The sequence below is a fragment of the Sinocyclocheilus anshuiensis genome, unplaced genomic scaffold, assembly GCF_001515605.1.
Source record: "Sinocyclocheilus anshuiensis isolate Anshui unplaced genomic scaffold, SAMN03320099.WGS_v1.1 scaffold43, whole genome shotgun sequence".
Taxonomy (NCBI): domain Eukaryota; kingdom Metazoa; phylum Chordata; class Actinopteri; order Cypriniformes; family Cyprinidae; genus Sinocyclocheilus; species Sinocyclocheilus anshuiensis.
The window spans coordinates 1135348-1160955 of NW_015549580.1; the positions used below are offsets into that span (position 1 = coordinate 1135348).

The 25608-nt window shown below is 36.1% G+C and overlaps 2 protein-coding genes and 1 pseudogene across 3 annotated transcripts; 2 read left to right on the top strand and 1 right to left on the bottom strand.

Moving 5' to 3' along the window:
• The first annotated feature begins 264 nt into the window (after nt 1-264).
• Nucleotides 265-4283, top strand: klhl38b (kelch-like family member 38b). Of its 2 annotated transcripts, none has more exons than XM_016445862.1 (4): nt 265-533; nt 1510-2863; nt 2959-3064; nt 3315-4283. In XM_016445862.1, the coding sequence occupies exons 1-4, from the start codon at nt 466-468 to the stop codon at nt 3602-3604; spliced, it is 1818 nt and encodes a 605-aa protein (XP_016301348.1). In that variant the 5' UTR covers nt 265-465; the 3' UTR covers nt 3605-4283. The 2 variants fall into 2 exon arrangements, with proteins under 2 accessions (XP_016301348.1, XP_016301349.1); XM_016445863.1 differs by having other exon boundaries at nt 266-523.
• A 3709-nt stretch (nt 4284-7992) lies between these two features.
• Nucleotides 7993-17483, top strand: LOC107657681 (F-box only protein 32-like). The gene is made up of 9 exons (XM_016445864.1): nt 7993-8276; nt 9099-9208; nt 9286-9335; nt 9419-9511; nt 12605-12698; nt 15529-15713; nt 16200-16382; nt 16550-16693; nt 16808-17483. The coding sequence occupies exons 1-9, from the start codon at nt 8155-8157 to the stop codon at nt 16895-16897; spliced, it is 1071 nt and encodes a 356-aa protein (XP_016301350.1). The 5' UTR covers nt 7993-8154; the 3' UTR covers nt 16898-17483.
• A 3459-nt stretch (nt 17484-20942) lies between these two features.
• LOC107657685 (PRELI domain containing protein 3A-like) lies at nt 20943-25305 on the bottom strand (annotated as a pseudogene).
• Between the last annotated feature and the right edge of the window lie 303 nt (nt 25306-25608).

Sequence of the window (25608 nt, forward strand, 5' to 3'; positions counted from 1 at the left end):
CTCCTTATCCTGAGCCTTCATCATCCCGATGTTTAGTAACGACTGCTTTAGTAACAGAATGCTGGCTTTGGGAGGGCTTAGAATAGCATTTGGGCAGCAGTGGTGTTGTTTACAGCCTCAGTAAACATACACACGTGGTGGAGCATGAAGCAATTCAGACACACTTTGCAGACAGTGAAGAAACTTGTGTTATGGAAAAACAGAGTGGGTGAGGGGGGCGTACCATGAGGAGGTGTTAGCAGTAGGCTACTAGCTCCAGTTCTGACAGAGAAGAGAGATTTCTATTTTTAGCGAGACTGGAATGTACACTGAGGCCTCTCAAAGGATTTCTGAACAACAAATAACATACCACGGTCGCCCCAGTCCCTATAAACATCAACTTGCCACACTCAAAAAGTGAAAAACTTTCAGAAGTGAACTGTTTTTGAGAACAGATGGACAAGTTTGAGTTCTGTTTGAGGTTTGATGATACATAGATATTTACAGGACCATCTAGAATGTGCTTCAAATCAGCTGAGACAAGGTAAGGCAAGGTATGGCTGACACACCAGGTCTCCGAGCAGATGCTTTGACTGTAGGCACAACAGCATCTGTGCAGATTGTAGATAATGGCATGGCGTGTGTTTGTTATGATATGTCAGTCTTCAGGCAAACTGGACAGCAGTAGTCTTGAGAGATTACTGTGATTGTGTGGTAAACTTGCAGAATTGTTAAACAAGTATGATATATGTTTTCTGGCTATAATATGCAGGTGCATCTCAATAAATTAGAATGTCGTGGAAAAGTTCATTTATTTCAGTAATTCAACTCAAATTGTGAAACTCGTGTATTAAATAAATTCAGTGCACACAGACTGAATGTATGGTGATGAGGCATATTTTTTTACCATCTTCTATCTTCAATCATTCCCTAGATATCTTAAAATGTGCAATTGCCGAAAATTTTTATATATGATGCTTTTGAAAATATGCACTGAATAATATGATTGAGCTTCACAGATGCAACTTCACACTCATGTTTAAGCATGTCATTGTGTCAGTCAGAAAGATATTAATGTTTGTTTATTATTTATTTATAGCATTCATTTTTATAAACATACTATGATAAATACACACAAACTGAATATATACTGTTTAATGCTGTATGTGATTTATTATAGATATAAATTATATATTTATATGTAGCATGATGCTACCAGTGCCAAGGTCATGGGCTTCCAATGGAATACATGAGTAGAGAAAATGTGTATCTTGAATGTTGGATAAAAGCTGAAAGATGTAAATCACTTCATTTTCAAAATCAATAGATTTAAAAATTGAAATAGTAATATGAAATGCATCTAAACTGATGCCATTATAGTTTTTATGTACATGAGGTAAAATATCTTCTTCCATTGTGGCAACCAGTATCCGAATTTGTATTATTATTAAAGAAAATGATTATGATCATGAAAAAGTTATGATTATAAAACCTCCCTTTTTTTTTCTTTTTTTTTTTTTTTTTTTACAGCTTAGATGATCCAATATCAGAAGTCCTGCATTTTAAAGACAAAGACCTGACTTCCACTCTCCTCCTGGAACTGAACACCTTAAGGAAGGACCGAATTCTTACGGATGTTGTGTTTTGTTCAGAGGGCAAAGAGATCCCATGTCACCGCAATGTTCTGGTGTCCAGCAGCCCCTACTTCTACGCTATGTTTTGCAGCAGCTTCCTGGAGACCCAGAAGCCCCAGATAAACCTCCAAGGTGTTCCTTATGACATCCTTACGAGTATTGTGGAGTATGTTTACACAGGGTCCATCAGCATCACCATGGAGCTGGTTCTCCCTCTGATGCAAGCTGCCTCTATGCTACAGTACGGAAGACTTTTTGAGGCCTGCTCCACCTTCCTGCAGGCCCAGCTCAGTCCAGACAACTGCCTGAGCATGATCCGGCTCTCAGAAATCCTGCATTGCTCAAGCTTGCGGGAAAAAGCAAGAGAGCTGGCCGTGAAGAGCTTCTCAGATGTGATTGTCTCTCAGGACTTCTGCGAACTCTCGCTACCCGAACTGGTGAGCTACTTGGAAGACGACAGACTCTGCGTTGAAGAAGAGCAAGTATTTGAGACTCTTCTAGCTTGGATCCACCACGACCCGTTCTCCAGGTGCGGCACCATCCATGACTTGTTCCGTCGTGTGAGGCTGAGACACGTCCACCCTTCATATCTTTTCCAGTTTATCGCCAGCGACCCTCTAGTCCAGGCATCATCTTTATGCACAGAAATTATCGAATCTGTTCGTCGTCTGCTCTTTTCCGTCGGCACTCATTGCCCTGGTGATCTTGAGCCCCTGTGGGCCGCGCCGCGGCGTCAAAACTGCAAGGAGGCTCTTGTAGTAGTAGGAGGTCGTAAGAATGGCGAGCGGACGTCTCGTGATGCGCTGCTGTATGACGAGCAACCTCGCTGCTGGCAGTGGCTTGCAAAAGTCCCTTTGCGGCTCTTCCGACCCGCTTATGTCTGCATGCACAGCATCCTTTATGTTCTGGGTGGCTTAACCATGAGAGCAGGAGGCCAGTACACACCTAGCAACACGGTTTACACGCTTTCTCTCAAAACAAACCAGTGGAGAATGGGAGAACCCATGGTGAAGCCTCGATACGCCCATCAGAGCTCCACCTACCTACATTTCATTTTTGTACTGGGTGGATTGACGGCTGATGGACAACTGTCCAATGAGGTAGAGCGATACGATACCATGTTTAACCAATGGGAGGCCATGGCCCCCATGCCCACCGCAGTTCTGCACCCAGCTGTAGCTGCGCATAACCAGAGAATATACGTGTTTGGTGGAGAAGATGCCATGCAGAAACCAGTTCGAATGATCCAGGTGTGATATTTCAGGCTTATTTAGATGTTTAATTGTATTGAGCACAAATTTCACAAATTGATTTTGAAGTGGTAAAAGATGTTTGTTCTTGATAGGTGTACCACATAGGAAGGAATCTGTGGTATAGAATGGAAACCAGGACGGTGAAGAACGTCAGTGCACCAGCTGCAGTGATTGATGATAAAATTTACATTGTAGGCGGTAAGGAGGTTTTTTTTTTTTGGTGGTATTGTAAAAACATCATTCATGTGTGTTGGTCTTAAAGTCACCATGAAATCAAAATTTGTATTTTTTTTGTTGACTGTTGAAGTGATTATAAATTATCCATGCAAATCATTATCTTTCTTATTATTTTTATTTCATATGCCCTTAACAACTATGGAGGGGGGGGGAATAATCCTCTCTCCTCGTCTTACACTTTTTCACATTTGAGAATTATTTATTTCAACAGGCTATACAAGAAGAATGGTAGCCTATGATATTAAAACCAACAGGTTTGAAAAATGTGAAAATATGAAGGCCAGGAAGATGCATCACTCCGCTTCTGTAGTCAATGACAAGATCTATGTCACAGGGGGCCGTTTCATTAACAGCCACGAGAGTGTGGAAGATTCAGACAGCTTTGACTGCTACAACCCAAAGACAGACTCATGGGTGTCAATGGGAACACTGCCATTCAAGCTATTTGACCATGGCTCAGTACCTCTGGTCTATCTCTCTGATAAGTTTCTGCCTACATGAATGCATTTATGTGACAATGTAGCTTAGGTTTTTAAATATGTCTGTCTCCAAGCAAAATGTTCGCTGTACTGTATTTTACAGATCATACTGAAAAAATATAGAATAAAAATACAGAGCATATTACGATAGCAAAGCAATGAGATACACACATTTTTCAACTCTCTAAAGGTGTTTGCACATGTTGCCTTTTGATTGTGTGTGAAATATTAGTAAAATAACTAGTAGTAGTTATTAAAATAGCTGAAATTAGAATTAAGAAACGATTAGAATCACCTGATCTAAAAAAAATAATTAAATAATATTAGTGTTTACTACAGAATAAGTTACCTTTGAATATCTGTTCTGTATTACTTTGCACTTGACACTGAATAGTTGTACATTGTATGTTTACAGGAGTACCCCCCAAGTATAAAGTGGTTGCATACATGCTGTTAAACATGAATTGAATGGAACAATTACATATGCAAAATTATGTTTATCATTAAATGCTTCATAAAAACTAATAATGCTTTTGTGTGTTATTTGTAAGTTGATTTATCTGGCCGTCTTAAAATGTCAAATACATTTAAAGGGAAAGTTCATGCAAAAAATACCTTAGAATACACCTTGTGATCATTTGCTCAGCCTCATGTCGATCCAAACCTGGTTGACTTACTTTCTTCTGTGGAAAACAAAATAAAATACTATAAAAGAAAAATTGGACCACCTGTCATTTTTCAAAAAACAACAGTCACACACTATAAAAGTCCTAGATTGTAATTTTCACTTCAACTTTCAAAACTTTTTTTGTGGAGTTTTTGACTACTAAAAGTTTTTTTCTGAAAGACACTTTGTCAGCTGAACAATCTATTCCTCACAGCCTCGCGTTCATTTCTGTCAAAAATCAGGTTTATTAAATCATGACAGAATTCAAATTTTTGGTGAATTATCCCTTTAATTGCTAAGTTAAAAAAAAAATCCTCTCCCCATCAATAATTTACATCTTTGTATAACATATTTGTTATACTGTTTATTTGATCCTTTTTTATGTAATATCTCTTCAATTTGAAATGAAATGCATTCATATAAACTGTTTCATAGATCATGACCTATAGATCCCAAGAGATGAAACTCATCATGTGACATGCCACGGGAGGTGTGAAGTCATAAGGCCGCAGATGTGTGAGAGAAATGTGTGTCTGAGTCTTACATGTCTTCCTGTCACTGTAACAGGTGTAACAGGCATGTAACAGGCATGCCCAGACATGAAACTGTTAGTCACAAAGGAGGTTTTGATGAGCCATTAAGAGATTGCTACGGTCTTTTCTGATAGTGTGAATTATGTGGTGGTATAAATTCACAATACCCATTTCACTTACACAAGTTATCCAAGTTCTTTTACCTTTGACATTAAACTTAAGGATGGTAAAAAGGTGAACAACAATGTCCATGTTATGATTACTCAATGCAAAGTGAGATATATGGTCCTGCATGTGCTTTTTGGGGTTTGCATTTATTATATACTAAGCCAAACATGTTCATATCTGAACATGTTGTGATGTCTTGTTGGATCAGGAATGATGGGGTTCAGTCCAGGCTATAGGAGATCTGATGTTATTTTGGGAAACAAACAAGGGTGAACTTTACACCCCCAGAATCATGTGGCTGGCCCAGATTGCAGATTTGTTGGTCCATGATGTAAATTGAAACATTTCACAGAGTGAACCTGAGGGAATGATGAAATCGGCATAAGAGCAACAGCAACAGGTGTGTTAGTGAGCATGTGTGTGTGTCTCTGACATGAACACAAAATGAAAACACTTCTAGACAGTTCCATCTACAGTACATCGTTACATGAACTTGTCATTACATTTACTTGTTTTGCTCTTCTTCACATACAAATGTTGAGCTTTTCTTAGCTTTAAATCATAAAATGGAAATATTATTGTCATCTAGCCGTCTACATGTCTAGGAAATCCCCTCATAGCACTTGCCCCTGAGTTAAGAGCCAGACAAACAGTGAGCATGGCTTGGGAAAAGATATTTTAGGAGAGGAACAAATGTCACGTTGTTGAATGTATGTGCCTCGGAACTGAAGCAAATGCCTTCCTGATGTGCAGTTAAAGCTAATGAAATGGGTCTCAAGTCACAATGTTACTAAAACATTTCAAACATCTCTTTTAAAAAAAGTTTATACTACAGTAACATAATTTATGCTGGATATCTGCCTAAATGTTGTGCTTGTTGATGTTTCCTATAATTCTAGTGTGGAGATCAGATTAAACCAAGACTCTATACCACTGTTCCTCCTTTTGAATAAAATTATAAATTAATTGGTATTTTGATATGTAAAAAATAAATGTAAACTACATATTTGTGTGTGTGCATGCATGTGTTTTCTATTTTAATATTTTTAAGATGTAATATGCAATTTGTTGCTCAAGAAACATCTTATTATTATCAATGTTGAAAACAGCTGTACTGCTTGATGTTTTTTTGGAACCGTGATACATTTTTTCATGATTCTTTGAAGGATAGAATGTTCAAAAGAACAGCATGTATTTGAAATTATAAACCTTTTGTAATATTACTTTTGCTATTACTGACCCTAAACTTTTAAATGGAAATTATAATGCACATTTTTTATATTACTTTATAAATACACATTTCTAAAGTGAAATATCATCCTTACTGGAAACAGATTACTTCTTGGAAAGTGAGGGTTGGCGTTGGGTTCTGTGAAGCAACATGGTTCTCTGTATGAATGTCACTATATGCAGTCACACTCTGTACATGTGCTCCTGCTGATGCATGTTTCATTTGCCACTTAGTGGGGGCTCTGTGACCTTTTGCATCCCTTACAATCTACCAGACTGGCAAGGGGCTGTAGAGAGAGACCAGTTCTGGAGTCTTCTACTCTACTTTAAACACAGTAGGCAGAATGGTTTACAGTACCCAGCAAAGTCAGGTTACATCAGCGCTGTATTGGCTATAGTGAGGAGATGAGGAGACAAAATGTTGAGAAATAATTCCTGTAACCTTTATCACATGGTACATGTTAAATTTCAAATGAGCAATTGTTGAACCATTGCATGGAATGCATTTCTGTTTTGATTTCAAGAAAAAAAATGTTTGCTCTCTCTCCCTCTATGAAAATATGCACAAGTTCAGTTCTGCCTTTAAACACTGTGTCTGGAAAAACATTCCAGAAATGCTCTTTATTATGCAAAATCTCTCTCTCTCTTTCTTTATATATATACAGTATATATATATTGAAGAAATCGACTTCAAAAGATTATATTTCCATGGTGTGAAGTGCGGTTGGTTCCCTGCTAGTTTCATATATATATAAGCAGTTTTGTATTATACAAACATGTATATGCATAACTGCAAATTCTTATTTTACATCACTTGCACACATTTTATTGTGCTGACTCATTTATTTATTCAAGGTATCATTAATGTTATATTGATGTAAATGTGTGGGCTCTGCATGGTAATTACAATACAGTGTTAGTTTTAGCATCAAGAAAGTGTAAAGCACTGTTAATATACACGTTCTTAAATCTGGTCTTCATTTTCAGCTGAAAAGAATTAAAGTGTCTGAAAGTAAACAATCAACACAGAGAAACTCTTATGTCTGACTTAAAAAGATTAAATGATAAAAAGAAGCTGTGAGTTTCTCATTTCCATCAGCTCTCATTACATCATAATGTGGGGCAGCGGGGTCACATTTCTTGCTCAGTATGCAACTCATTACCAAACAAAAGTGAATAGGTATTGAAGAAATCGACTTTTCTTAATCAGATTATATTTCCTTATCATGGTGTGAAGTGCTGTTCCCTGCCAGTATCATTTTACGAAATTGATGGTGTTATGTTAACAGTAGGTCAGTTGGACTCTGATCATGTCACATAATGGATAACTAGCCTTTGTTTGACCCACTTCTTTACAGTCATTATAATCTGTTTATTCTGATTACAAGTCAATTATAAAGGTCATAACACATCAAGTAATTCTTTCACACAGACTTTTTTTTTTATCATTTATGAATCATACAATTATGCATGGGTAGCTACTACATTTAATGTTATAATCTTAGTCATAAGGGAAAATCAACATGGTCAGCTTTCTATGTTTAGATCGCGTCTGGGATTTTTGAAGAGTCGTTTTCTTGTTTGTTTCACAAGAAAATAAGAAATCTTGTGCTCGTCACCAACTCCTAAATTGCTTTTACTGTGTATGAAATTTCATACGTGCATGAGGACAGATGATCCAGCAGCGTACTGAACTCTACGTGTGATTATGTTTCTAGAGAAGTGTTGCAATATTAAGGAAGATGATAAACAAAGCCACGTGTTGGAGAACGTGGTCCAAAGGGGGCGGGACCACGAACATTTCCGGCTTCTCCTCCTGACAATATAAATACAGCTGCGCACTTTTATCATCAGGAACGCGTTCACAACATGATATAATATAGCAGTCAACACGCGAGAAAATCACTTTAACAGCTTCTCAAGTTTAACACTATCAAGGTTTCTTTCGTTTTCACTGGTTTTCACATCTTGACAATGCCGTTTCTTGGACAAGACTGGCGGTCTCCTGGTCAAAGCTGGGTGAAAACCGAGGACGGCTGGAAAAAAACGACGAAAGATGAGAACAAGACGAATAACAGTGTTTCCGAACGGAAGAGGTAAGTGTTTAATGATTCAGCATATGCATTTTAAGTGTTTGACCTGACATTTTTTCCGTTGTCCACCACTAAAAGCATCACATCAAACAAATGGCGTAGTTTGCTGCAGATGCAAGATCTGCGTCAATTTGATAAACAAAAGCGTTTAAACATATTGACAGCAGATTCACGTTACAGTCAGAAAGTCAGAAAGCTGTTTCATGGCTGAAGATTATTATTATTGTTATTATATTTTTAGTTTGTTTTATACGTATTTTTATATTAATATATTAAAATATGCGTCTGTGTAAGTATATATACATTAGTATGTGTGTGTATATGTATGTGTGTGTGTATGTGTGTGTGTGTATATATGTGTGTGTGTGTATATATGTGTGTGTGTGTATATATGTGTGTGAGGGGGACAGAAATGTTACATATATATATATATATATATATATATATATATATATAAAACATGTATTATATAAAATATGTACAAAATAAAAAAACATTTACATTATCGATGGAGATCCAGCACTCTCAGGACGGCAGTAAATAGCTGTGGTAAACATAAAATGCCTTTGTGTTTACTCATCATCTGTTAATCACCTTGCTATTAATACATTGACAGTGGGACAGGTCATATGCTGGAACTATTTACTGTTTCTAGAACTGTTGCTGTAAGTACAGATGAGAAATTGGTTTAGGGCCTATCAGAAGGCTACGTGTTTGCATATTGATAGCGGCTGTATGTTGTACAATTACCCATCAAACAGGTTGCTAAACTATGCAGATATATCCTACACGAAGCATTTATAAACTACTTCACTGTGCTTTCAGCTACTGCAAAGAAGAGCATGACAAGGAGAATTTGATCTTCGGCATTAATTATGATGTGGCTGCAAAGAAGCGAAAGAAGGACTTTCTGAACAACAACACAAAGATTCCTTGTGAGTATCGTCACTGTTTCTTTGTGAAATTCGAACTGCTGTAACTGCAAAAACATTGACTTATTTCTTCATTGCAGATTTTCACAAAGACAAATGGATTTATGTCCACAAAGGGAGCACCAAAGAGGTAAGGGCTGTTATCTCCTGCAGTACGACAGAGTGTGAATAAGTACTGTAGTCGGCTAACTCCTCTTTGATCATTTCACACAGCGTCATGGATATTGTACTCTGGGTGAAGCGTTTAATCGCTTGGACTTCTGCAGTGCCATCAAGGACACCAGGCGATTCAATTATGTCGTAAGGGTGAGTTTCCGCCCATCTATTTGTGGCAGAGCACACAGTGACAATAGCCAGGCCCAGTCTCTGAAGAAGTAAGGGTTAACTTAAGTCTTGGGCTCTGGGTATCTGCCACTGTCTTTATTCTTATCGCACACCAGACAAGAAGGCCTCTGAGGCAGTTTCATGGCAAGTGCACAGGGACTATGTTTGTGCTTTTTTATATGTGTCTCTGTGTTTTTATTTTAACTCTTTGTGTAGCTAAAGTCTCTTAAACTCAAGTGACCCTAAAGATGGCCATTACTGCTCTAGTCACTAATGAGAGGATGTTCTTCTAGATTTACTTGTTCCATTGATGAAAGCAAAGGTCATTGGCTAAGAGCAGATAAACACAGGTCAGTGTGATGTTGAGGTCACTGTCACACAATGTCCCAACAGACAGCTGAGGTTGAGAAAGCTTATGAAACCAGAACGGAAAGTCAAGTGACTTAGGTGCCCATTAACTCCCCCCCTCACGGGCCCTTCACTCTATCTGTCTGCATTGTGACCCTGAATTCTGATCCGATCATTTGACTCCACTGTGGTATAGAATCAGCTATGATGAGCTTAAGGTGCTGGCGAATTGGGTCATGAATCCTTGTGATCGCTTCAGATGACATGTAAACACAGAATCAGGATCAAGTTGTTTACTTGAACTTTTTGGCTAAGGTCATTAAAATTCACTTCAATGCATCATATGTGCATCATTTATTTTTCTAGAAGTTCCCAGGCGCTGTTGAGACACAGTAGTGTCAGGTTTATCTTACAATTTGTGTCTTGCTTGTCTGGCCTTGCGCTGGTGTTGTATTAGAGCTCAGTTACAGTGATCAGGTTTAGTAGGGATGGAAAAACAGACCTTTGAGACAACTTATGAGAAACAAAGACCACTAATACCTCGTTAGGGCTGCCCACTAATAGTCGACTAACATTTAGTTGACGAGAAGAGGCTTGGTCGACCAAAATTTTATTAGTCGTTTAGTTGCAGAAAAAAAAATCCACAGGAAGTGGTGAGGTCACGCAGTCCATGACGGACAGATCTTTAACGGCAGGATTTTGTGGTAATACAGTACATCCAAACGCTCGCCTATCATTCATCGACCTCAAATATATGGCTTATCTTCTGAAAAATTTAAGTAGTAGCGACTTTACATGGCCGCTCAATCTAATGTTAACCTAGAAAAATGTGCGCTATTCAAGTGTCTGCGGAGTGTGAAAGCTGAACAGTAGCGCGCTCACATCATGACAGATGGAGGCGCCGGTGCAGTCACTTGCTCTTAAAATACTCCGTCATTTTGGTCATACAGATAAGAGTAATACATCTTTTGAATCTGTAAAGCCTCTACGTTTATTTGTGTGCACTCACTATAACAACAAAACATTGCGCTTTTGTAAAATAATGAAAGCAAACAGGATGCGCTTTCTGCCGTCTCGGCCTCTGTGAACTTGAGCGCGAAACTCCGTGTATACTTGCTTTACAGACATGAAAAATATATCTATAGAGTGTGAAATGTCTACTTTCAAATGAAGCAATTCAAATCTGAAAAAAAACAAATATTCTCATATTATGTATCCATATGAAACTTGAATGCAGGCGCATCCACTACTGTGGAGATGAGTCAGTGTCACCGAATTCATCTCTTAAGGTGAAAACACAAAAAACACTAGTTTATCAATAGATTATTAAAATGTTAATGCAGTTTAATCTTACTGTTTTTCTCCAACACATTCAGCATCATTACTTCCGGTGTGCTGTGGCAAGCTTTATGTGTGCGCTTGAGCGCTTATTAGGCTATGTAGGCAATTAAAGGCTCATTAGCATGATTTAAATGGTTTATTAATAAACGTGTGATTAGTCGACTAATGCTTAAAATGAACGACTACTAGTCGACCAGACAAATCTTTAGTCGAGGGCAGCCCTATACCTTGTAATATCATAGTACATCATATCACTGTCCTTTAGTTGTGTGAATTTACCTTTTATAATGATAACTGTTTAATACGAATAGCTTTTGCATGTCTTTGCAACTAACCCTGACACCATTATGAATAATTTTCATATTATTCCAAAGGGCTAGCCAAATAAAATATGCATCAAGCTAGTCAATTTAGATCCTTTTATTTTATTTTCAAAAGTTCGAAGTCAGTAAGATTTTTTTAAGTACTTTCGTAATAATTTATTCAGCAATTAAATTGATCAAAAGTGACGGAAAAGGCATCTTATAATGTTACAAAAGATTTCTGTTTTAAATAAATACTTTTGAACTTTCTATCTGTCAAAAACAAATCCTGATTTACACAAAAACAAAAATAAGAAATGTTTCTCGAGCAAAAAATAAAAATAAAAAATCATCTGACACTGAAGACTGCAGTAATGGCTCCTGAAAATGAGCTTTGCCATCACAGGAATCATTTGTAAAATATTTTAAATGTATTACATTTGAAAACGTATTAAAATAGAAAAGTTTTTTTTTTGGTCAAATAAATGCAGCCTTGGTGAGCGTCTTTCAAAAACCTAAAAAATATCATACCAACCCAAACTTTTATTTTCCACAAAAAGGCACTTGGAGCGGCTGTCATCAGGGGCTCGCTGTAGGGGAGGGGGAGAATGACAATGCTCACATGTTGCTGGGTCGAGTGTGGGTCAGTGTTGCTCCATGATGTGGATTGTGCTGATATTACACGCCAGTAATGCCGCCCAACACGACACGGCTCTCACTATCTGCTCTTGGCTGTCCTTCCTTTTGAAAATGAACTTGGTGTTGGGAATCTATTCTTGTCAAACTGATTCCATGCATATACACAAACAGAATTACAGTAAAGTTAGCACTTTGTTTTACAGTCCATTTGAAACATCTGAAGGAACGGTTACCTTTTTTTTTTTGTCTTCAAAATGTCTAAACAACAACACTGCTGACACAGACATAAGCCAGAATGCATTTGTAAGGGGAGAGAGCATCCCATTTCTGAGCCTTTTGTTTTTTGCCAAGGCTGAAGAGAGTGGAATATAACAGTCTGGAAGTAATGCTGGAACACACAGTCTCTTAGTCTGACCTCTAAAAAAATGTATGTCTAACATTTCAGCTGCTGGAGCTGATCGCCAAGTCCCAACTGCCTTCGCTGAGCGGAGTGGCACAGAAAAACTACATGAACATTCTGGAAAGGGTTGTGCAAAAAGGTAAGCTTTCTTGCTTGTGTCTCACATCTTCACCATCTCATGCAAAATTATTAGCCAATGTGAAACATCAACAATGTGTGTTTACATTTATATGTTCACAAAGCCTGTGATTATTTACTCTGAGGCTTGTACTGAAATTCTCTTGTGGTTAATAAGATATAAAAATTAGGCAAACATCTGTCATAACAGAATAGCTGTTTATTCTGTTGTCTGCAATCTCTTGCAACAAAATTAGTTTGATGGGCTTGACCAGTAGCTCATAACTGAATGGAAATGTCATAATTGCCTGCGCTGGAAAGAGCGACAAGCCTCAGAGAGCAAACAGGAACCTCAGCTGTATTGTAAACCAAAAGTCGTCTCAGCTAAACAAAGGTGCAGGTTGTTATGGGAAACTAAACTGCTCACTTGTAGGCCATGCCATACCCAACCCGCTATATGTCTTAATCATACACTATAAAAAATCCAACTTTCGAAAAGTTCTACTAACCAATGTAAAAAAGTAGCCTGAACAAAGAATTTTTAGTAGAAGTCGGTTAAATCTTTTGTGTGAACTGAACAAAAATACTCTAAACACGTCACTAACAAAAGTTGTTTTGTTTACCTTACTTAGATACTCAAGTATTTGTTCACAACATATCCAAATGTTCTCCCAACTTTTCAAATTGAGTCATCTGAACAAACAATTTTACATTGAACAATACTGCACAAGTTCCCAGCATGCATTGCAGCTTGAAAACATTTGTTAATAATTACTAAAATATTATCATTGTTTTAAATTTTACTGGCTTAATTTATGCTGCTGCTGCTGTTGTCACTGTCAGTTAGCTGTCATGTGGATCAGAGTTCATATTTTTACTGATTTAAAATTTGTTGATCCTCACCATGGTTGAGAATCATGTTCTGAGATACTGTATTTGTGCATCTCATTGCAACTTGTTTAATACATTTGTCTCTGCATACATGTTTGTCTTTAGTTTTAAGAGGCAAATACTACCCATAACATGTAGAAGGCTTTGAACATAAACATAAATCTAAAAGAAAGAGGATTGATTAGCATTGCTAAATGCTAAAAAATCTTTGGTTGCTCTGACAGATCTTTTAACACTCCGTAGACTGACTTTTATTCATTAGATGAACTAAAGTTTTTAAGTTGCCGGTTGCTAGTTGGGTTAACTTAAGTTGAGTGTGATAGGTTGCCTTATTTTTTTGAGTTAGGTCAACTTTTTTTTTTTTTACAGTGTAAAGTAAAACGTTACTTCTAAATTTAGAAGAAAATATCTGAGTTACTTTTTCAAATAAGTAACACAAGTTTTCCCATTTATTCACTGATACGTCTCCAGTCCTGATGAGAGACATTTGGAGTGAGCTGCAGAGGCCCTTCCTTCAGCATGAGGCTTATTAATTTCACTTTTGGTGTGAAAGGGCCTTTACCTTTGCCAAAAATATAACTTTTTTTTATTTGTTATTAAAAAAACAAATAAACAAGCCCAGCCCAGGTAATAAAAGTAACACAAAAGTAACGTAATGCATTACTTTACATAAAAGTAACTACTGTAAGTAACGCAATTGGTTACTTTTTTTATAGAGTAATGCATTACTTTAAAAACTTACCCCAACACTGTTCACCCTTATGTTCTTCCAAACCCGTATGGTTGACATTTTGAAGTGTGTTTCAGCTGTTTTTGCAAATACAATGAAAGTCCATGGGGTCCAAATCAACAAAAAAACCAGCTGAACTGACATTAACTAACAATGAACAACTCTATTTTTATCAACTAACGTTAACAAAGATTAATAAATACTGTAATAAATATATTGTTCATTGTGCGTTCATGTTAGTTAATACATTAACAAATGTTAACAAATGACACCTTCACTGTAAAAAGTCCAACTTTCGAAAAGTTCTACTAACCAATGTAAAAAAGTAGCCTGAACAAAGAATTTTTAGTAGAAGTCGGTTAAATCTTTTGTGTGAACTGAACAAAAATACTCTAAACACGTCACTAACAAAAGTTGTTTTGTTTACCTTACTTAGATACTCAAGTATTTGTTCACAACATATCCAAATGTTCTCCCAACTTTTCAAATTGAGTCATCTGAACAAACAATTTTACATTGAACAATACTGCACAAGTTCCCAGCATGCATTGCAGCTTGAAAACATTTGTTAATAATTACTAAAATATTATCATTGTTTTAAATTTTACTGGCTTAATTTATGCTGCTGCTGCTGTTGTCACTGTCAGTTAGCTGTCATGTGGATCAGAGTTCATATTTTTACTGATTTAAAATTTGTTGATCCTCACCATGGTTGAGAATCATGTTCTGAGATACTGTATTTGTGCATCTCATTGCAACTTGTTTAATACATTTGTCTCTGCATACATGTTTGTCTTTAGTTTTAAGAGGCAAATACTACCCATAACATGTAGAAGGCTTTGAACATAAACATAAATCTAAAAGAAAGAGGATTGATTAGCATTGCTAAATGCTAAAAAATCTTTGGTTGCTCTGACAGATCTTTTAACACTCCGTAGACTGACTTTTATTCATTAGATGAACTAAAGTTTTTAAGTTGCCGGTTGCTAGTTGGGTTAACTTAAGTTGAGTGTGATAGGTTGCCTTATTTTTTTGAGTTAGGTCAAATTTTTTTTTTTTTTTTTTACAGTGTAACTGAAAGGTATTCTGTTTTGATATGCGTGTTATGAAAGCATCAGGCATGAACTTAAAATATCCTGTGACACACACCAGATCCTGTCAACACTGTGGTACTGTTGTTGTGCGTCCTTGAACCGGTAGTTACTAACTAAACATTTGCACTCTTTTCCAGTTCTTGAGGATCAGCAGAATGTTCGACCGATTAAAGAACTGCTGCAGACACTATATGCGTCATTGTGCAGTCTGGTTCAGGACATGGGCAAGTCTGTCCTTGTGGGGAACATCAACATCTGGGTGCACCGCATGGAGGACATACTACAGTGGCAACAGCAGCTTGACAACATTCAGATCAACAGGGTAAGTGTAAACCTCACTTCTTTATTTCGTTAAAGGGATGGTTCAACCAAAAAATCAATTCTAAAATTCTGGCATCTTTTATTCACTCTCATGTCACTCCAAATCTCTGACTTTCTTCCACCAAAGGAGAGATCAGCAGTATGTTTTAGCTGCTCATTTCTGAAAAATTAAAGTGGATGGAAAAGGATATAAAAAAAAAAACAACAACGACACAAAAGCACCTTAAATATTACTTGTGGACTAAAATTTTTATTTTTTCTGATTAACTTAAATTTCAGTAAAAATCTTGACATCTTTGGTCACCATTCACTGTCATTTGTCAGTTTTAGCTGACAATAACAACACTGGTACAGTAAATTATTTTTTGGGGGGTGTACTATCCCTTAATGCTACAAAAAACACTGTCTGATGGCATACAGAAAATACTTTATATTGTGCTCAGATTGTGAATGTAAACAGAAACCTTTTCTTCGTTCATTTGTCCAGCCCACAAACACAGGGATGACCTTCCTTGATCTTCCGGCTAGCTTACAGCTGAACATCATGCACCGTATCTCAGATGGACGAGATCTGGTCAGCCTGGGTCAGGTATGCCCTGACCTTACTGTGCTGTCAGAAGATCGGCTGTTGTGGAAGAAACTCTGCCAGTATCACTTCACAGACAGACAGGTACACGTTTGTGGCTCTTCAAATGGAATGTAACACTCTTAAGGTCTTGCTTGATGGCAGAGAGGATGAATCTTGCTTATTTATGTGACTGTTTATATCTTAAATCTGCTCATAAATACCTTGCATACACTAAATTCGGCTAAAGTAATTTGCTATGGTCTTCACAGATCCGCAAGCGCCTAATGATGTCAGAAAAAGGACATTTGGAATGGAAAAAGATGTATTTTAAGTTGTGCCGGTGCTACCCTCATAAGGAGCAGTACAGTGACACATTACAGTTCTGCACACATTGCCACATCCTGTTTTGGAAGGTGAGACTAAATTAATTTCTAGCTTTTCACATTTTATTTGAAAATATATCGACCCATTTTTCACTTATGGTCCTTTTATGGCAATAACTGATTTTTTTTTCCTGTTCACTTCAGGATACAGATCATCCTTGCACTGCCAACAACCCAGAGAGCTGCTGCAAGGCCGTGTCTCCACAGGGTTTTATCAACCTTTTCAAGTTCTAGGGGGCACTGCATTGCTGCCATGTACATAGTGTCAATAGTGCAAAGGATTCCTGGATGACTTGAGGCAGGGAAAAATGGGGTTGCATTAGAAGCAGGTGTCATAATGTTTTGTGGGAAGCTTGGAAACTGAATGTACTTTAGAAATATGCAAGATGAGAAACTAAAAAGCTGTGTTGGGGGAAAATATGCTCTGTTTATTTATAAAGGATTTATTTATATTTATTCAGCATGGATCTTGTTTACTCCAGGAAAAGTTACATTGAAGATTAGAAAAAGGATGTTTAAATTAATCCTACATGCATAAAAAGTTGCCCTTATGCTGTCAGGATGCCCTGGTTTCTTCTGTGAATGTAATATAGGTTTGATTTTTGGCAACACAAACATTTATTGTATGAATTTCAGATAGCATATTGGTGCTTTAGCAAGTGCATGAAATGGGAATGTTTACCAAAATGGCCTTAACACTGGTGTGCAATACTTTTCTAAGTACTTTTTTTTTTTTTCACTTTTATACATTTGATATTTTCAGTGGTTTGTGATTTAAACATGCTTGTTTTTCTAAACACAATAAATACACAAGTATGTTGTAAGCAGATCTGAAGCGTAAACTTATTCTGAGTGGTCATAAGCAAATTTAAAAGATGTCATTCATTTGCAGATGGTTCTTTCTGAATAAAACGTCTGAATCATATTCAGTTCTATAAGGGAATCGATTAATAAAATATTTATATAGATGCTGTTGTGAATTTATCACAATTCACAATAACTCATCACCTGTTGCATGTTTTGGATTTTCTTTTTTCCAACTTGTATTTCTCTGCTTACTATGTTATCTTTGGTATTGGAAGGACATATCTGACAAAGAAATACAGAAATATATACATATATAATGTATATATAGAATATATAAAGAACAAGAAGTCACTGGACTTGTTGATGAAATAACCCACAATCAATTTTTTTGATAAATTATGAATTGAATATGTCCGGTGGTGACTATGGGTTTTGTTAAACTATAGATGTGGTCTACAAGTATGTGTGATACTGGGTACTTGTATTTACCTAAAACAACTCAATTCAATTGTGACTGCATCACACAGAGCACTAAATAATTCTGTACTAAAAATGTGTATTTTTTATAGATTAGTTTTATTGTTGAATTACACATTATGTTGACATTAAAATATATCTCATGAAAAAATATTGTGCTATGAGTCATATAAATATCATTAACAACCACTTTTATGCAGTCGCGTCATGTGCTGCATATTTTGCTATAAGAAAACATTGCCACCAGTAAACAGCACAATTAACCAATACCATATTTATGCATGAATACAATGTGTAGCTCTCCATGTGCATAACCATTCAAATAAATACACATTACAGAAAAACTAGCATTAAAAGAAGAAATGTTCTAAAATGGAGTTTCTTTGAATAAATTCCACACCCTCCACAGGAAGAAAAAACAGGCTTTGGGCTGGCATTAAAAGAACATTTAATACCATGGCATTTACTTTATTAGCATATATTACGCATTTGTCTCCAGACCAAATAAAAAATGCATTAAAATGTCACAATTAAATGAGAAATGGAGCCCCCATAAAGACTGTGAAGACTTTCTGGTTTTCCTGAATTAACAAAAGGCTTGAGTCTGACTGTCAGGTAATACGTTATGAAGACGTTTCAGTCTCTTCAACAATATCAAAGCTGAAAATATTACATTATGAAATATATATCAGAGACGCTTCCTCCGAGGAGGCAAGGGAGGTAGTGTCTCCTCAAAATACTGGAATATTGGATGAGAAAAAAAGATTGTAGTAGAAAAATAAAACGACGCCAATATTACAAAATATAACATTAAAAAATTTAATATATAAATATAAAAAATGTAATATAAGTCTCAGTTGTCCCCAGAATGTGTCTGTGAAGTTTTAGCTCAAAATACCCCACAGATAATTTATTATATCATTTTAAAAATGCCTATTTTGAGTGGAAGCAGAAACAAGCTGTTTCTTGCCTGTATCTTTAAATGCAAATGAGCTTCTGCTCCACGCCCACTTTTCTAGAATAGGGATGTGCCTTTACAGCTCCTACCTCAAATACTCTGCCAAAAAACATCATGTATATTGCGCTGAAATCATGCATTTTAAAGCCATATCAGTTTGAACTTCTGATATAAGGTTTTCTGAGTACACACATCCGATGCACGCACACAGGAAGCGGCTGTCACACGGCATGTGAGTATTAAACTGTTCTCTTTCATGTCTTATTGCGCTTAAACTGTCAAATACACACAGGTTTATGTTAAAAACACAAATAAGTTACAAAAACACAGTCGGTTATGTCTGTGAAGGTAAACAGCTGGGAAAGAAATCGCATGTTTATATTAGATCTGTATATTAAGTAACAGCAGCGCTGGAAACGTTCAGATTAAGGGGCGGTGATATTATAATATGATCACTTCCTAAATCACTAGGGGAGTGAATCTGAGCAGCTCGTTTTTTCACATGCTTGCAGAGAAAGGCTTACCCAAAGGAAGTTACTGGGTTGTCCTTTTTCACATTTTTCTGGGTTGGTAGATGCACCGGGACCCGATTATAGAAATGGATAATAGAATAGAATAGAAAAAGTCAGATTTTCATGATATGTCCCCTTTAACAGACCCCCTAAAGCGTGCGGAAAATCACATGAGAGGAGACAATGCCTCCATCGTCGTGATATGATTGGATATGACTGGTTATGATCGGCTGTGTTTGGTTCATGCAATAAATCCCGCCTCTTGTGTTCATGCGCATTCAGCGTTCGCGAATCAGTCTGAATTATCAATATAATGGCGAAGACTCATTAAAAAAATGAAGTAAGCAACTCACAAACTTGGATATAACCACGTTGTTGTGTCAAAATAAGACTTAAAATGGCATGAAAACATGATCTGTGTGAGTTTTTAGTGAGTAATCAGCTTGGTGAAATTTAAAGTAAATCGCCATGTCTGTGAGCAATATTTACCGAGCTCTGATGACTGATGATCCGTAAAATAAATGTAACGTTCATACATGGCTTTAATGAATAGAATATTGATTAGTGATAGTGTAAGTGATAGTGTAAGTAATGTTTATTTAACCAAGAAAATGTGACTGGGACATGAATTTACATTTGATTTATTATTATATTTTTTTTAAAAGAAAGAAAAAGAAAAAAAAACTTTGCCTCCTTATTTCAGAACACCACCGCACACCACTGTTCTGAAACGGGTCATCAGGAACTGCTAGATTACTCAATTACAAACCAAGTTTTAGTTTGTTTACTTCTAGTGGGTAGTGTTTCATCATTGGGAAAGAAATGCTGACATGCTTTTTTTCCAGTGGAGGAGCGTTACACAGTGTCAAGTAGGTTATTTCGTGTTTCTTAAGGCCTGTAGATCTATGACTAGTGAAAATAATAGCTGTGATCGATGACCATTTCATTATACTTAATTGAAAAAATACAATTAAGGAAACAATTAAAGAGGTTACAAATATACAATAACAAGGCAGTCTTTAAGTCAAGTAGTAAAATAATAATAATAATAATACAAAAATGCTAAAACAAAATGCTGTCTGCCCATTTGAGCTTTTCGAGCGCTATTTAATATATTTTGAAACAGTTTTTCTTTATAACTGTCTCGCCAATAGGGGGCTCCACAAGACCTTAACATTTATTTGTTTATATACTTTGACAAGCAATGTTTGTAAATATCAAACAATTTACAAATGTAAGTTACATAAGTTTTGTTGAAGTTGATACACTGAACTGTTAAAGAAAACAGTTAATAATTTAACAAACATATGCATTGTAACTTTTCTACAGTAATATTATAAGAATAAAAATAAAATTCAATTCAATTCAATTCAAGTTTATTTGTACAGCGCTTTTCACGATACAAATCACTGCAAAGCACCTTTACAGCAAATTAAGTTTCTACAATATTTAGTGGTAGCTTACCACTAAACAACTTAAAATAAGTTGTTATTTTTCATATAAATAACCATAAATAAGCATTCGTTCATATCATTCTACTAAATAAAATAAAAGCCTCACAAATGGGTTGACAATATGTTCACAATGTGTTAAGCAACATAAACATATCTGAAATATAGGACTTTCTTTTAAAGTAAACACTAAAAAATGACTTTTGATAAGTTATAGTATCTATCCTACAAGTTTTAGCTATACTTTATCTGTTAATTACACTTTATGATTACCCATGCAAACTTTAAGAAGCCAACAACAAAATTACCTCATATTCCCCTTAATCGTGATTTTAAAAAATTAAGAACACACCAAAAAATGTTATTCCATTTCTAGATATTCTGAACTTTAAGGTGCTTAATTCCAAATTAACATCCAATCAATACTGGGATCCCTGTTATGGCATTAAAAGAACTCTAAAATAGGAGGTAGTCAGTGCAGTGCATATTTTGTAGCGACATTCAAAACTATAAGTTTTGTCTGTAATAGTGCAATTTTATGAGGTTTTAAATCCAACAGTGCATAAATGAGCACTAATTTGACTACCTTCGAGTATAAACATCAACACAAAGCGAGACGGGGCAAAGTCAGGCAGGCCAGATGTGGTTTCAGAGCTGGTGCTGCTGCTGCTGCTGCTGCTGATCATGTGGTCCTCATTCATGGGCTCTGAAATCACAAATGAAACACATATTTAAAGTAAATGAACATTATAAAAACATCATGCCTTGTCTATGTCTCAGCATGAAACAGACAAAAATGATATTATATATATATATATATATATATATATATATATATATATTTCTATACAGAATAAAAAATAAAATATTTATTTTGTAAAAATGTATATTATTAAATAACCTATAGTACTAATGCATATGACAAAACTCGCCACTACATGTCATTTCTGTTTTGCAACACCCAACAGGCGCTAGATGAAACATTACCTGTTCAACACAAGTCACACAAAGGGACATTTTCCCTTTCAGAGTTTTGAATGATCCATTCAATGGCGTCCCATCCCTATGACAAAAAAAAACACAAAAAAAAAACCTTTAGAGCTTCATTGTAGTGTGGTGTTTTGGTTGTGTTTCTTGTTCATGTTTTCATGTCTTTTATTTTGGAGTTTAATCATGGTCCCTGTTTGTGTCATGCTTCCCTTGCCCTCATGTATTCATGCCATTGGTTCCTCTGTTCATTGTGTCATGTTCTGATTGGTTGTCTTAGTCATGTGTCTTGTTTCCCATTGGTTTGTTCATGTCATGTGACCCTCCTTGTTTGCTATAAGTAGCCATCATGTTCCCATTGTGTCTTGTTGTGTATTGATGTTGTAACCTGCTGTCGGTGAGTCTAGTCTGTTCATGCCTCGTCAAGTTAAGTCTGTTCATGTCAAGTCAAGTCTGTTCAAGTCAAGTCTGTGTATCTAGTCTTCGTCTGTTTTGGATTATGTTTGAATCACTGTAAATAAAACTGCACTTGGGTTCATCTTCAACTCGCCTTCAGTGGACTGATAGTTACATTCATACTTTATTTAGAGTCTTGTATAATGTTTCATATATGCTATATAAAATAATATCAAACCATTTTTTTTTTTCATCGCTAAAAGACAAAACTATTAATGAAACTACTTGTTCATAGAAACAAAAACAAGCAAAAAACATCCACAAAAACAACAGGGTTTCCTAGACAGGGACAAAACCACATTATCAGTGCTTTAAGTTGCTTATTTTTGGTCCTTCTCTGATTGTGTCAGCAAGAAAATAGGAACTACTAAGTTCCCATTTATTCAGAAAATAGCAAACTTTCATCAAGGATTTGTAATGAACACGTGACACGATGACATGATGTTAGGTGGGATATTCCAAGGATATCTGGTCAAATTAATATTTTTCATTACATTATACAGAATGATTTACCTTTCTTGCATTGGCTGACATGGTTAGAGCCATCAGACCCTCAAGGTAGCTGCTCAGACTGATCCCCTTCACCGTGATGATTGCCTCTTGGGTTAATACAGTGCTGCAAAAGTAAAGCAAACATCATTTTCAGAAACTGGTGTTACTAGTTTGATATTTGATTTAACATATTACTTTCTATTTGTAAGGCTTGCATGTATGTGCATAGATATACATGCAGATATTACTATTAGATGACAATTACATAAAATACGATTACAACTGGATTTACTTACACCAGAATTTTCTGGATGAGGCCTGTAGACGAGCCTTTCATCAACTGATATTAAATTAGTTAGGGTTATCTGAAGGAGAACAGGAATTTCTTTAGTACAGCATAAAATGAAGATAAGAATTCATGTCATATCGATAAAACCACTTTCTATTAACAAAATAATCTGATTAGAATAGCTTTCAATAATTAATAGCTGTCAAATGGTAAACAAATACTCACATTTGTTGAGCAAAGCTCCATTTTTTTTTTCCTTCTGGGTCCACAATGGAATGTTCTTTTACATACGTGATGGTTCGATTTGTCCCCAAAATCTAAGGAAAAAAACATTTAAGATTCTTATAAGCCAGAGATTCTCAATTAGGAGGCCCCAGCAAACTTCCAAGAGAGCCTCAATAAGACGTAAAATTATTTAAAATGATCCAAAACAACTGAAAATCAAATATATTTCTTATTTTAATTCACTGCCTCTGTGACAGTTTTTGATGAACCAAGGTCCCCATTGTCTTGAAAAACCTGGATATATGAGGTAGTCTATAGTAATATAAGTTTGATTTCTAGTTATGCTAAGCTCTAATATATTTATCAGGTAGAAATTCTGAGTATAAAAATATTGTTTCAAAATCCTTATCCTTAATCTTTATTCAGTAAACCATGAACAACTGGAAAAACATGGGGCCTTTGAATATTGTTGTGGACAAAATATGGCCTTGGAGTCAAAAACATTGCGAACCACTGTTACGTACTGTTAGTGTTATATGCACTTTCATATTGCTGAAACTATTAAATATCGCTTCGGATTGTTAATACGATTGTTAATTGTATATATGTATATATATATACATATATAAATATATATGATATGTAAGATGTAAAAGCTGTAAATGTAAATAAGATGTCAAATATATAAATAAATATGAAGACTACATATTTCAATAGACATGAAGACAATATTTTTAGCAGTGTGAAGCATATCTTCTAACTGCTCTGACAACCCCTGGAAGCCCCCACTCTGTGCTGAGGAGCCGATGACTGTGTAGACGTCCATGTGTGTCCAAGTTCCTATCAAGAACGTCCACTCCAACAACACTAGGGTTCATTGGATTAGGATACTTCCTCATAGCTGCTTTGATCACAGTCTCCCAAGGGTAGCTGCGTGAATACAAACAAAAACACATGACAATAGATTTCAGCGGTTTATGAGGAACATCACTGTACTCACACTGACCTCATAGGCAAACCATATTCAAAGGAATTTTAGCTTAAATGCAAGCAGGAAGAATTTTTTGGCCAGTGTAGTTCATCATCATCAACGAACATCACGTCCATAACAAGAGACGCTGGGACCTTAAAAAAAGGTTTGTTTGAAATAATTGATTTCCACATAATGAATCATTTCTGAGTGAAACTAATGACAACTAAACAACAAAAAAGAAACTAGGAAATATACGGTTTGCACAATTCTGTTTTGGAGGTGTGATGAATCATGCTGAATAAAAAAGAACAGACTGAGTTTGTTTGGTGGTTTTAGTTGGTTTAAGGTCTTAGCTCGTTTGAGGTGGTCTCGTCGGCTTGTTTAGCTGGGTAGCTAAAAATCCTTTCTAAAGCAGACCAGCCTGAACAGGTTGAAATAACATCAAACCAGCTTAGGCTCTTTATCAATATGGAAATACACCACATTTTAGTCAACTTTTGAAATTGACTGACAGTCAGGGGAAAAAATCAATGTCATTAGGTTTCCGAAAACCTAAATAATATGTAACTACATTTATGAGTTTAGTTAGTAACACAGTTGTGATGAGTAGTTACAGTGAGTCGTTTGATAGACGTTTAATAGACGTTAACCGACAAGCAGGCCCAACTTAATGTATATTCGCAACTAATGCTCAAATTTGTGTTATGTGCAAGAATAGATTGCTTAAAAGCCAAATACACAACAATGTCCAAAGGAAGCGACCTACGCTGTTCCCGGACTCTAGCGCTACCAAAAGGAATCGGGAGAGGATGCTGGAATCTGTGCACGCGAGCGCTGCATTCGTCCTAAACGCTGCTTTCTCTACCTGAATATGTGCTCAGTGCTCCAAATCTTCATTTTTGCGACAATTTGAATGTGCCTCCAACCGACGGTGGACTGTAGATCTCATACACTCGTGTTTTCACGCTCTGCTCCCATTATACCGGCTCCGAGATGCTCCTCATCTAATCAAGTGCAACGGAACCTCCCTGTTAAACCAGCAACTACCAATAGAGATCAAGCTGTGTGCTACTGACGCTTGTAGACGACTTGATGTACATCAGTGTTGCGCTACAAACGTGCAAAAGTGACTTTATGGTTGATAAATAATGTGTTGTTCATTTAAACGCTCGGCTATTAGGCGCACAATAAACTAGATTATTTACTCCCTTTTTCTGTTCATTTGACTGATACATGAAAGTGTGCCACTAAATTGCGATTATTGAATATGACGCACATATTTAAGACTTAAAACGTTTGCTGTTGTTGTTGTTGTTCA